General features: G+C 49.4%; 1 protein-coding gene across 4 annotated transcripts in view; it reads right to left on the bottom strand.

The window, feature by feature from the left end:
* The window catches only part of LOC122541250 (ral guanine nucleotide dissociation stimulator-like), a 217,338-nt gene that overhangs the window by 125,031 nt on the left and 77,916 nt on the right, over positions 1-14,391 (bottom strand). The window contains exon 1 of one of the 4 annotated variants that reach the window (XM_087979489.1): positions 7,776-8,241. The exons of the other annotated variants lie outside the window; for them this stretch is intronic. Coding sequence (XP_087835615.1) covers positions 7,776-7,877 — 102 coding nt within the window. The 5' untranslated portion in view covers positions 7,878-8,241. Of the gene's footprint in view, positions 1-7,775; positions 8,242-14,391 lie in introns of those variants that run through there. 4 annotated transcript variants of the gene reach the window in all.

Raw genomic sequence — 14,391 nt, 5'->3', positions numbered from 1 at the left:
AACTGTACCAGCCTCCACCACATCCTCTGGCAGCTCATGCCATACACGTACCACCCTCTGCACGAAAAAGTTGCCCCTTAGGTCTCTTTTATATCTTTCCCCTCTCACCCTAAACCTATGCCCTCTAGTCCTGGACTCCCTGACCTCAGGGAAAAGACTTGGTCTATTTATCCTATCCATGTCCCTCATAATTTTGTAAACCTCTATTAGGTCACCCCTCAGCCTCTAATGCTCCAGGGAAAACAGCCCCAGCCTGTTTAGCCTCTCCCTGTAGCTCAAATCCTCCAACCCTGGCAACATCCTTGTAAATCTGTTCTGAACCCTTTCAAGTTTCACAACATTTTCCAATAGGAAGGAGACCAGAATTGCACGCAATATTCCAACAGTGGCCTAACCAATGTCCTGTACAGCTGCAACATGACCTTCCAACTCCTGTACTCAATACTCTGACCAATAAAGGAAAGCATACCAAACACCTTCTTCACTATCCTATCTACCTGCGACTCCACTTTCAAGGAACTATGAACCTGCACTGCAAGGTCTCTTTGTTCAGCAACACTCCCTAGGACCTTACCATTAAGTATCTAAGTCCTGCTAAGATTTGCTTTCCCAAAATGCAGCACCTCACATTTATCTGAATTAAACTCCATCTGCCACTTCTCAGCCCATTGGCCCATCTAGTCAAGATCCTGTTGTAATCTGGGGTCACCCTCTTCGCTGTCCACTACACCTCCAATTTTGGTGTCATCTGCAAACTTACTAACTGTACCTCTTATGCTCGCATCCAAATCATTTATGTAAATGACAAAAAGCAGAGGACCCAGCACCGATCCTTGTGGCACTCCACTGGTTACAGGCCTCCAGTCTGAAAAACAACCCTCCACCACCACCCTCTGTCTTCTACCTTTGAGCCAGTTCTGTATCCAAATGGCTAGTTCTCCCTGTAATCCATGAGATCTAAGCTTGCTAATCAGTCTCCCATGGGGAACCTTGTCGAATGCCTTACTGAAGTCCATATACATCACATCTACTACTCTGCCCTCATCAATCTTCTTTGTTACATCTTCAAAATACTCAATCAAGTTTGTGAGACATGATTTCCCATGCACAAAGCCATGTTGACTATCCCTAATCAGTCCTTGCCTTTCCAAATACATGTACATCCTGTCCCTCAGGATTCCCTCCAACAACTTGCCCACCACTGAGGTCAGGCTCACCGGTCTATAGTTCCCTGGCTTGTCTTTACCACCCTTCTTAAACAGTGGCACCACGTTTGCCAACCTCCAGGCTTCCGGCACCTCACCTGTGACTATTGATGATACAAATATCTCAGCAAGAGGCCCAGCAATCACTTCTCTAGCTTCCCACAGAGTTCTCGGGTACACCTGATCAGGTCCTGGGGATTTATCTACCTTTAACCGTTTCAAGACATCCAGCACTTCCTCCTCGGTAATCTGGACATTTTTCAAGATGTCACCATCTATTTCCCTACAGTCTATATCTTCCATATCCTTTTCCACAGTAAATACTGATGCAAATTATTCATTTAGTATCTCCACCAGTTTCTGTGGCTCCACACAAAGGCTGCCTTGCTGATCTTTGAGGGGCCTTATTCTCTCGATAGTTACCCTTTTGTCCTTAATATATTTGTAAAAACCTTTTGGATTCTCCTAATTCTATTTGCCAAAGCTATCTCATGTCCCCTTTTTGCCCTCCTGATTTCCCTCTTAAGTGTATTCCTACTGCCTTTAGACTCTTCTAAGGATTCACTCAATCTATCCTGTCTATACCTGACATATGCTTCCTTCTTTTTCTTAACCAAACCCTCAATTTCTTTAGTCATCCAGCATTCCCTGTACCTACCAGCCTTCCCTTTCACCCTGCAAGGAATATACTTTCTCTGGATTCTTGTTATCTCATTTCTTATAATTCAAACCCTCAGTTCCCAGCAACATCCATCTAACTCTCTTCAAAACTCTCTCCAGCTGAATCATATCGTTCCTAGAGTACGGCAACCAGAACGAGACACAGTGCTCCAGAAGAGGCCTCACAAACGCCCTGTACGACCGCAACATGACGCCCCAACTCCTATCCTCAAACGACTGAGCAATGAAGGCAAGCGTACTGAACACTTCCTTAACCACCCTGTCTACATGTGACTCCACTTTCAAAGAATTATGTACCTGAACCCCTGGGTCTCGCTGTTCAACAACAAGTCTACTCAGCGCTGACAAGTTGGTCTGAAGGATCTGTTTCCGTGCTAGACATCTCTACGACTCTCTAATACCCAGGGCTCTACCATTAACTGCGTAAGTTGTGCCCTTATTAACAAAGTGAAATACCTCGCATTGATCCAAATTAAACTCCATCTACCACTCCTCAGCCCACTGGCTCAACTGATCCCTTTCGATTTTGCAATGCTAACCACGGTGGCTCAGTGGTTAGCACTGCTGCCTCACAGCGCCAGGGACCCAGGTTCAATTCCAGCCTCCGGCGACTGTCTGTGTGAAGTTTGCACATTCTCCCCGTGTCTGCGTGGGTTTCCTCCCACAGTCCAAAGATGTGCAGGTCAGGTGAATTGTCCATAGTATTAGGTGCGTTAGTCAGAGGGAAATGGGTTTCTCTTCAGAGGGTTGGTGTGGACTTGTTGGGCTGAAGGGCCTGTTTCCACACTGTAGGGAATCTACTCTAATCTTTATTGTCAGCTAAAGCACCAATTCGTTTTCTTAACCATCCCCTGTCTACATGTGATGCATAGAACTGTGTACCTGAACCACCATGTCTCTCACTACGCAGGCCCGACGTTTAATTGTATATGTCTTGATCTTGTTTGTTTCACCAAAGTGCAGGGAGGTGCACTGTTGATCACAACAAGTAATCAAGGCGCTGTCTGGTTGTGTGGTGGAGCCAGGTCCAATTGAGGTATTCAACACGGCATTATTTAATGACTATTGAAGTGGAATCATTACGGAGGGTTAAGGGGAAAACAGCAGGGGATTGGGGCCAGGTCAGCCTGCTGAGAGAGCTGGGACAGCCCCGTTTGGCTGGGCGTCTGGTCTGCGATGCAGAGTGAGGCCTACAGCCATGGGTTCAATTCCTGCAATTGCCATGACGGACTCTTCATCTCAACCTCTCCCCTGACCTGAGACCTGGTGATCTTCAGATTAAACCACCACTGATCCTCTCTCTCTCTCTCTCTGCCTAATGAGTGAGTGGGACTACAGCAATTCGACCTTTTCCACAGACACAATGGACCAAAAGGCCTCCTCCAGCACTGAAATATTTCTGTGATTCAGAGGATTATAGCATCATAGAGGCGGTAGAAACTGAGGACTGCAGATGCTGGAGATCAGAGTCAAAAAGTGTGGTGCTGGAAAAGCACAGCAGGTCAGGCACCATCCGAGGAGCAGGAGAATCGGCGTTTCAAGCATAAGTTCTGATTCCTGATGTCGAGCTTATGCTCGAAATGTCGACTCTCCAGCGAGAAACAGAGGTGTAAAGCACGGATGGTACAGACCCTTCGGTCCAACTCACGAAAGTCGATCAGATCTCTCAAACTAATGTAGTCCCATTTGCCAGCACTTGGCCCGTATCCCTCCAAAACCTTCCTATTCATGTACCCATCCAGATGACTTTTAAATGTTGTAACTGTACCAGCCTCCACCGCTTCCTCTGGCAGCTTATTCCATACACACACCACCCACTGCGTGAAAAAGCTGCCCCTTCAGCCACTTTTAAATCTTTCCCCTCTCACCTGAATCTATGCCCTCTCATTCTGGACTCCCCCACTTCAGTGAAAAGACCTTGTCTATCTATCCTATCCATGTCCCTCATGATTTTATAGACCTCTATAAGGTCACCTCTCAGCCTCTGGTGCTCCAGGGAAAACAGCCCCAGCCTATTCAGCCTCTCCCTGTAGTTCAAATCCTCCAACCCTGGCAACATCCACATAAATCTTTTCTGAACCCTTTCAAGTTCTTGTTACTTGTCAACAATCATAGACGATTCTTGCCATTTCAATTCAATCACCCCTTAACACTCTCCACAGTTAATCCAGCCTGCCCACATTACTGAGGACCTCACGCTCACGATGTGAAATGATCAAAAAGCACAGACATTTGGATGGTGGAGTGTCCATTCCTAAAACAAACATGGCCGCCGTAATCATTGACCCCCATGACATCCCAACAGCCCTTATTTTCTGCCAATGTTGACTTGGAACTCAGAGATACTATCCAAAAATAAAGTTTGTCTTAAAGAGTTGCATGGTAGCACACTATGTACGTTTCTAAGAATGCGATTGTTTTACAGAGCTCAACACTGTAGCACTGCACGTGATAAACGGCTTACCCACTCATTATCTGACAAAAACACAGACGAGACTCAACTATCGTGGAAATACAAGACATTGCCTCTGGCCACCGACTCTTTAAAACATAGACGTGCGCGCAATCTTTGTTGTCAAAAACATCCCAAGCAACAGCTCAATGATCAATCACAAATAAATGATCACGGAGCGAAAGGAGGAAATATCACACCGATGCGCACCATTGGCTCCATCTCACAGCGGTGTTGGTGTCAGACACAAAATTTATAAAGCACCTTTCGCATCTCAGGGGGTCGCAATGTATGTCACAGACGGTGCGTGACATTGTACTGTGGAAATCGCAGCACTCAGTAGGGACACAGCAAATCATCATACACAGCTAACTATTAATAAGTCAATTCGCCACTTTATGGGCATTATTTGAGGGATTAAATTTGGACTGCACACTGAAATTCATGCCCTCAGTACTACATCTTTGACAAAACAGTACGTCCTTAGAAGTGAACTTCTGAAAGTGCAGCACTCCCTCAGTAGTGACCCTCTGACAGTGCGGAACTCCCTCAGCACTGACCCAAAGACAGTGCGGCACTCCCTTAGTACTGACTTCCAAAAGTGCGGCAGTCCCTCAGTACTGACCTTCTGACAGTGCAACACTCATTACTGACCCTCTGACAGTGCAGCACGCCCTCAGTACTGACCCCCTATCAGTGTGGCACTCCCTTAGTACTGACCCTCTGACAGCACGGCACCCCCTCACTACTGACCCTCTGACAGTGCGGCACTCCCTCAGTCCTGACCCTCTGACAGTGCGGCACTCCCTCAGTACTGACCCTACGACAGTGCAGCACTCCCTCAGTACTGACCCTTGACAGTGCGATGCTCCCTCAGTACTGACCCTCTGACAGTGCAGCACTCCCTCAGTACTGACCCTCTGACAGCGCGGCACTCCCTCAGTACTGACCCTACGACAGTGCAGCACTCCCTCAGTACTGACCCTTGACAGTGCGGTGCTCCCTCAGTACTGACCCTCTGACAGTGCAGCACTCCCTCAGTACTGACCCTCTGAAAGCGCGGCCCTCCCTCAGTACTGACCCTCTGACAGTGCGGCACTCCCTCAGTCCTGACCCTCTGACAGTGTGGCACTCCCTCAGTACTGACTCTCTGACAGTGCGGCACTCCCTCAGTCCTGACCCTCTGACAGTGTGGCACTCCCTCAGTACTGACTCTCTGACAGTGCAGCACTCCCTCAGTACTGACCCTCTGACAGCGCGGCACTCCCTCAGTACTGACCCTCTGACAGTGCAGCACTCCCTCAGTACTGACCCTCTGACAGTGCGGCACTCCCTCAGTACTGACCCTCTGACAGCGCGGCACTCCCTCAGTACTGACCCTCTGACAGTGCAGCACTCCCTCAGTACTGACCCTCTGACAGTGCAGCACTCCCTCAGTACTGACCCTCTGACAGCGCGGCACTCCCTCAGTACTGACTCTCTGACAGTGCGGCACTCCCTCAGTACTGACCCTCTGACAGCGCGGCATTCCCTCAGTACTGACTCTCTGACAGTGCGGCACTCCCTCAGTACTGACCCTCTGACAGTGCGGCACTCCCTCAGTACTGACCCTCTGACAGTGCGGCACTCCCTCAGTACTGACCCTACGACAGTGCAGCACTCCCTCAGTACTGACCCTTGACAGTGCGGTGCTCACTCAGTACTGACCCTCTGACAGTGCAGCACTCCCTCAGTACTGACCCTCTGACAGCGCGGCACTCCCTCAGTACTGACCCTACGACAGTGCAGCACTCCCTCAGTACTGACCCTTGACAGTGCGGTGCTCCCTCAGTACTGACCCTCTGACAGTGCAGCACTCCCTCGGTACTGACCCTCTGACAGCGCGGCACTCCCTCAGTACTGACCCTCTGACAGCGCGGCACTCCCTCAGTACTGACCCTCTGACAGTGCGGCACTCCCTCAGTACTGACCCTCTGACAGTGCGGCACTCCCTCAGTACTGACCCTCTGACAGTGCAGCACTCCCTCAGTACTGACCCTCTGACAGTGTGACACTCCCTCAGTACTGACCCTCTGACAGTGTGACACTCCCTCAGCACTGACCCTCTGACAGTGCGGCACTCCCTCAGTACTGACCCTCTGACAGTGCGACACTCCCTCAGTACTGACCCTCTGACAGTGCGGCACTCCCTCAGTACTGACCCTCTGACAGTGCGGCACTCCCTCAGTACTGACCCTCTGACAGTGCAGCACTCCCTCAGTACTGACCCTCTGACAGTGTGACACTCCTCAGTACTGACCCTCTGACAGTGTGACACCCCCTCAGCACTGACCCTCTGACAGTGCGGCACTCCCTCAGTACTGACCCTCTGACAGTGCAGCACTCCCTCAGTACTAACCCTCTGACAGTGCGGCACTCTCTCAGTACTGACCCTCTGACAGTGCGGCGCTCCCTCAGTACTGACCCTCTGACAGTGCAGCACTCCCTCAGTACTGACCCTCTGACAGCGCGGCACTCCCTCAGTACTGACCCTACGACAGTGCAGCACTCCCTCAGTACTGACCCTTGACAGTGCGGTGCTCCCTCTGTACTGACCCTCTGACAGTGCAGCACTCCCTCAGTACTGACCCTCTGACAGCGCGGCACTCCCTCAGTACTGACCCTCTGACAGCGCGGCACTCCCTCAGTACTGACCCTCTGACAGTGCGGCACTCCCTCAGTACTGACCCTCTGACAGTGCGGCGTTCCCTCAGTACTGACCCTCTGACAGCGCGGCCCTCCCTCAGTACTGACCCTCTGACAGTGCGGCGTTCCCTCAGTACTGACCCTCTGACAGTGCGGCACTCTCTCAGTACTGACCCTCTGACAGTGCGGCGTTCCCTCAGTACTGACCCTCTGACAGCGCGGCACTCCCTCAGTACTGACCCTCTGACAGTGCGACACTCCCTCAGTACTGACCCTCTGACAGCGCGGCACTCCCTCAGTACTGACCCTCTGACAGTGCGGCACTCCCTCAGTACTGACCCTCTGACAGTGTGACACTCCCTCAGTACTGACCCTCTGACAGTGCGGCACTCCCTCAGTACTGACCCTCTGACAGTGCGGCACTCCCTCAGTACTGACCCTCTGACAGTGCGGCACTCCCTCAGTACTGACCCTCTGACAGTGCGGCACTCTCTCAGTACTGACCCTCTGACAGTGCGGCACTCCCTCAGTACTGACCCTCTGACAGCGCGGCACTCTCTCAGTACTGACCCTCTGACAGTGCGGCACTCTCTGTGCCCTGTGAGACCGTAGTCTGTTCTCACAACTTCAGGTTGACAGAACGGACTGAGACACGGCTGACCCCTCAAAGGCAGCGAAGGGAGGTAAAGTGTGACTGCACGACACCCTTGGGACACCCCCTCACCCCCAAACCCTCCCCCTTGCCCACCTACCAGGTCCAAGTTGCAGTACCACCGTGTCCCTCCAACATCTCTGGGTACCCTCCGGATTCCCAGCAAGCCGCATATTCTCAGGTTGACTTCATCCTCGTCCATCTGGGGAGGGAGCGGGGGGGGGGGGTGGGGTGTCAGACCCCCACCTCACGGAGGGCAAAGCCGGGAGAGGGCATCCATCGAGCACCGAGAGCGGAGCATCGCCTCCGGGGCTGCTGGGAAGGCACACCACCTCAGGCAGGCAGTGAGCCAGACGCCTTCTCAATCACACACGCAGTCCGGAACCCAGGCGGGCACAGACCCCTCTCGGGTTTCAGCTGCCAGCTGTGCGGGGGTTTGAGAGGGTTTGGGGCTGGGTGGGGGTGGCGTCTTCGTCTCTCTCGACACCGACAGCCCGGTGTGAGGACCCCACCCCCCACCCCCTCTGCTCGCTTCGGTACAGGCCGGTATCCTGGAGCGGGGCCCCACAGGAGAGACGGAGAGACAGAGAGAGAGAGAGAGAGAGGAACTCGCAGCGTGGAGAGGCAGCCAAACAGGTCGGCACTTGCTGAACCAGAAAAACAGGAACTAACCCGGCTGGCAGGAGGGAAGGAAGTCGTCTCTGACTTACAGCAAGGTCACCGACACTCCACAGGTGGCCAGGTTAATGGTTCCCAGGTGCTGGCTCAACTCCCCTGCACGTCTCGAATACTCTCGACTGAATGGTTTTTATTGCCTCAGGTGTTTTATAGGATGGTGTATTGTACGGTGATGGCCCAGTGGTATTATCGCTTGGCTGTTAACCCAGAGAGTTGAGAGTGTGGTGCTGGAAAAAACACAGCAGCTCAGGCAGCATCTGAGGTGCAGAAGAATCAACGTTTCGGGCACAAGCCCTTTTCCAGCAACACACTCTCGACTCTGGTCCAGAGCATCTGCAGTCTTCACCCAGTATTTACCCAGAGACCCTGGTATTGTTTCAGAGGTGGCATGGTGGCTCAGTGGTTAGCACCGCTGCCTCACAGCTCCAGGGACCCGGGTTCGATTCCAGCCTCGGGTGAGTGTCTGTGTGGAGTTTGCACGTTCTCCCCGTGTCTGTGTGGGTTTCCTCCCACAGTCCAAAGATGTGCAGGTTAGGGTGGACTGACCATGCTAAATTGCCCATAGTTTTCAGGGATATCTAGGTTAGGCCCATTAGTTACGGGTAAATGTAGAATAATAAATTTGGGGGATTGGTCTGGGTGGGTTACTATTTAGAGGGTCAGTGTGGAGTTGTTGGGCCAAAGGGCCTGTATCCACACTGTAGGGATTCTCTACTCCTGTGGACTAGGGTTCATGGACGGTCCATTCTATTATCGGATTGCGTCAAACACTATATCGAACAGACAGGCAGGAAACTATCCACCAGCTTACACAAGCACCAACTAGCCACCAAAAGGCCTGACCCACTACCACTGATATCCTTACACACAGACAAAGAAGGACACCACTTTAATCGGGACAACACACACATCCTAGGTCAGGCTAAACAGAGACACGCACAGGAATCCCTTGAGGCCTGGCATTCAAACCGGAACTCCATCAATAAACCCACCGATTTGGACTCCATTTACCAACCTCTGAGAAACAGAACTGGAAATGATATCACCCACCCTTAAACAGACCAAGACACGTAAATAGAAAGTGGGTCACTAACTCCAGCACTTCACCGGAGGCTGACTAATGATGTTCCCTCGCATGGTGACAAAACCTCTGAGAACTAACCTACCAGCTCGGCGAGCTAACCTACAGCCTGAGTTATTGGACCCTCCCGGTGCCTCAAATGTATCTAAATGGAGTCTTCCCTGCGTCAGAGAGTGGTGCTTGGCTTGTGTGGATGGAAACTAAATCCAATGCTTGTTTAAAACTGAAAGAACTGCGGATGCTGTAAAACCCAGAGACAAAGATAGAAGTTGTTGCAAAAAGCTCAGCAGGTCTGGCAGCATCTGTGAAGAGCCATTCAGCCCATCGTCCATGTGCCAGCTCTTTGAAAGATCCACCCAGTTGGACTCACTGACAGGATCTATCAACAGGGCCCTTCAAATTTATCCGATTCCATTTGAAATCGTTATTGAATCTGCTTCAGGCAGCACATTTCAGCTGACAATAAACTGTATAAATACAGCTCCCCACCCCAGACTGGTTCTCCTACCTCTACGCAAAAGGTTTTGCTGTTTAGAAACAAAATAATTCTCCCACTAGTCTTTTGAAGCTGACCTGACTTATGCAGTGCTGCATCGCCAGAGGGTCACTACACTGTGTCCACGTCTGTGAAGAGAGGTCAGAGTTAACGTTTCAGGTCGGGTGACCCTTGCTGAGAATCATTCCTGGAGCCGAAACGTTAACTCTGATTTCTCTGCACAGATGCTGCCAGACCTGCTGAGCTTTTCCCAGCAACCTCTGTTTCTGTTTCCAACATTTGTTTGTCTCCTTGATTTGCTACTGTGCAGAGCCGAACCACATGTGTGTCTGTGCGCAATATATATATATATATATATTATCTTAAAGTGTTTCTTTCATGAATAAAGTATATTTTTGAAATAAGAGAAGGTAGGTGGTCAAACCTGAATTCAACAACAATCTGGAATTAAAGAGTTTAATGATGACCATGAATCCATTGTTGAAAAATCATACACCACCAGGTTATAGTCCAACAGGTTTATTTGGAAGCACTAGCTTTCGGAGCGCCGCTCCTTCATCATGCTCCACAATCACCTGATGAAGGAGCGGTGCTCCAAAAGCTAGTGCTTCCAAATAAACCTGTTGGACTATAACCTGGTGGTGAGTGATTTTTTTTAACTTTGTCCACCTCAATCCAACACTGGCACCTCCAAGCCATGAATCCACTGCCGATTGCCAGGGAAAAAGAACATCTGGTTCACTAATGTCCTTTAGGGAAGGAAACTGCCATCCTTACCTGGTCTGGCCTACATGTGACTCCAGACCCACAGCAATGTGGTTGACTCTTAACTGTCCTCTGGGCAATTAGGGATGGGCAATAAATCCTGGCCTAACCAGAGATGTCCTCATCCTGTGAATGGATTTAGGACACGGTGCAGTGACCCGCTGGCGATGCAGCACTGCATCAGTCAGGTCTGCTTCAAAAGACTAGTGGGAGAATTATTTTGTTTCTAAACAGCAAAACTTTGCATAAAGGTAGAAGAACCCAGCAGAGAGTCTGGGGAGGGGAGCTGTCTTAATACATTTTATTGTCAGCTGAAATGTGCTGCCTGATAGGACAGTGGAAGCAGATTCAATGGAAGCAGATTCAATAACGATTTCCAATGGAGTTGGATAAACTTGAAGGACCCTGTTGATAGATCCTGTCAGTGAGTCCAACTGGATGGATCTTTCGAAGAGCTGGCGCAGGGATGATGGGCCGAAAGGCTTTTTCTGGCCTGATGCCATCTAAAAGTTTCTCCCGCACTTAGCAGGAACAGAAGGGAAGTAAAAATAAGAAAGAGGGAAGAGCAGTTCCATCAGCGGTGAATGGTTCTAATTCGCAAGAGCTCCCCTGACCCCCCAGGTTTCAGTTGGTTAATTTGCAATGAACAGAAGGAAATGACGCAATGATTTTCGAGAGGAAGTCCATTTTATCCGAACGGTTAGACAGGAAGGTGCAAACTGGGAGGAAGAATCGGCTGGTCTTATGTGCCAATAGACTGCCGTGAGGTCACCAACCAGTCTACAAGCCCCTGAGGGAAGTCATTTCCACCCTCAGCTCCTCAAAGGCTGCTAGATGTTTCGCTTCATAGCGCCAATGGGAGGGCAGTGGCTGCCGCCAGAATGACAATCAACAGAGGGCCAGTACTGGGGAGCGAGCCAGGTCAGAGGTAGGTGATAGTGCATGGTGTAGGCGGCAGGGCAAGAGTGCGTTACAGAGGTCAGACACAAAGGGAGACAGATAGCTCTCAGCATCACCTTTCCCTCTGCCTTCCCAGTGCCTGTATTTTTCAAAACAGGAAAACAAGGCTGTTCAACCCATGGAGCACGTTCCACCATTGAACACAATCGGGGCCAATCGAACACTTCAATGCCTTTTACCCACAATTCTTCATGCCATTGATAGTCAAAGATGTGTCAACTTCTGCTGTAGATGCACTCGGAGAGTGAGCTTCTGCAGCCCGAGAAAATCCCAAAGATTCATCGATCTTCGAATGGAAAAAGTCTCCTCGTCTTGGACCCAAGTGGCTTCCCCCTCATTTTTAAATTGTTTTCCTCGTCCCACACACCCTCACCAGGGGAAACATCTGCATCTACCCTGTCTGTCCCTTTAATGTTTTATAGGTTTCAATGAGATCATCTCTTATTAGAGAGTTATAGAGATGTACAGCACAGACACAGACCCTTCGGTCCAACTCGTCCATGCTGACCAGATATCCTAAATTAATCTCGTCCCATTTCGCAGCATTTGACGCTTATCCCTCCAACTCTTCTTATTAAATCTTGTCTTTTAAAATGTTGTAACTGTACAAGCCTTCACCACTCCCTCTGGCAGCTCATTCCATACACGCACCACCCTCTGTGTGAAAAGTTGATCCTTAGGTCCCTTTTAAATCTTTCCCACCCTACCTTAAACCTCCGCTCTCTAGTTTTGGACTCCCCTACAGTGGGGAAAAAGACGTTGGCTATTCACCCTATCCATGCCCCTCATGATTTTGTAAACCCTACAAGGTCACCTCTCAGCCTCTGACCTGTTCAACCTCTCCCTATAGCTCAGATCCTCCAATCCTACAGCATCCTTGTAAATCTTTTCTGAACCCTTTCAGGTTAAACAACATCCTTCCAATAGGAAGGAGACCAAAACTGAACACAGTATTCCAAAAGTGGCCTCACCAATGTCTTGTACAGCTGCAGCATGACCTCCCAACTCCTGTACTCAATATTATGACCAATGAAAGCAAGCATGCTAAATACCTTCCTGACCATCCTATCTACCTGTGATTGCAATTTGAAGGAACAATGAACCTGCACTCCAAGGTCTCTTGGTTCGGCAACACGTCCCAGGACTCTGCTGTTAATTGTAAAAGTTCTGCTCGGATTTGCTAAAATGCAGCCCCTCACATTTATCTAAAGTAAACTGCACCTGCTACTCCTTCGCCCGTTGGCCCATCTGATCAAGGTCCTGATGTACAAGGAGATACTTAATCTTGTCTCTAATTTTCTTCACTGTCTCCTTTACCACCAATTTTGGTCTCACCTGCAAACTTACACACCATTCCTCCTAGATTCACACCCAAATCATTTATATAAATGACAAAAAGCAGCAGACCCAGCAGCAATCATTGTGGCACACTGCTGGTCACCTCCAGTCTGAAAACCAACACTTTACCACAACCCTCTGTCTCCTACCTTTACACTAACTTTGATTCCAATTGGCTATCTTTGCCCGGATCCCATGCGATCTAACGTTGCTATAACCAGTCTAACCATACGAAACCTCGTCGGCCGGCTTACTGAAGTCCATGTAGAAAATGTCTACCCCTCTACCTTCATCAACCTTTTTAGTCGCCTCTTCAAAAGTCTCAATCAAGTTTGCCACATTGACCTATCTCTAATCAGTCCTTGTCTTTACAAATACATGTAAATTCTGTCCCTCAGAATCTCCCCTAACAACTAGGAAGCTGCTGGCCTAGTGGTATTATCACTGGGCTGCTAATCCAGAGATACACCTGGGGCCCTGGTTTTGAATCCTGCTGAGGCAAATGGTGGAATTTGAATTCAACAAAGGATCTGAAATTAATAGATTAATGATGACCATGAATTGATTATTGGTGAGAAAAAAATTTCTGGTTCATGAATGTCTTTTATGAAAGGAAACTGCCTTCCTTACCTGGTCTGGCCTACATGTGACTCCAGACCCAGAGTAATGTGGTTGACTCAATTGCCCTCTGGGCAATAAATGCTGGCCTGGCCCTCAGCCTGTGTATGAATAAATAAAAAAACCCTTACCCATCACTGATGTCAGGCTCTCTGGTCTATAAATCCCTGACTTTTCCTTGCCTAAATAATGGTACTGCATTAGCCAATCTCCAGCACCTCAACCATATTCATGATACAATTGTCTCAGCAAGGAGTCCAGCAATCTCTTCCCTAGCTTCCCACAGAGTTCTGGGAAATACCTGATCAGGTCCCAGGGATTTATCTACTTAAAGACATCTTCTTCTGTAATGTGGACTCTTTTCTGTGTTGTGGATTGTTTCCCTGAGTCCCCTAGCTTCCATGTCCTTCTCCGCAGTAAATACTGACGCAAAATATTCACTTAGGATCTCACCCATATCCTGGGATCCAGACCTAGATGGTCACGTTGACCTTGAAGGCACTCTATCCTCTTCTGAGTTACACTTTTTCACTTAATGTACTTACAGAATATCGTTAAAACTTGACAGAATCCAAGTCCAGTTTTGCTATCTCTTGTCAGAGGACTATCCCTCATTCCCGAAAATATATCTGGTGAATTTTCCTTGCACTCCTTCTGGGAGATTCATATCTTTTCTGAGGTAAGGTGACCAAAATTACACACAGTACGCCAGGCTTCTTTACAATTGAAGCAAGACCATCAGTATTCCTGTATTCAAATCCTCTTGCGCTAAAGATTAAC

Source organism: Chiloscyllium plagiosum, unplaced genomic scaffold (assembly GCF_037043375.1).
Source record: "Chiloscyllium plagiosum isolate Xiang-an unplaced genomic scaffold, Cpla_swu_hap1 HiC_scaffold_35, whole genome shotgun sequence".
NCBI lineage: Eukaryota > Metazoa > Chordata > Chondrichthyes > Orectolobiformes > Hemiscylliidae > Chiloscyllium > Chiloscyllium plagiosum.
The sequence above is the reverse complement of the archived record's forward strand: the minus strand, read 5'-3'. Positions and strand labels throughout refer to the sequence as shown.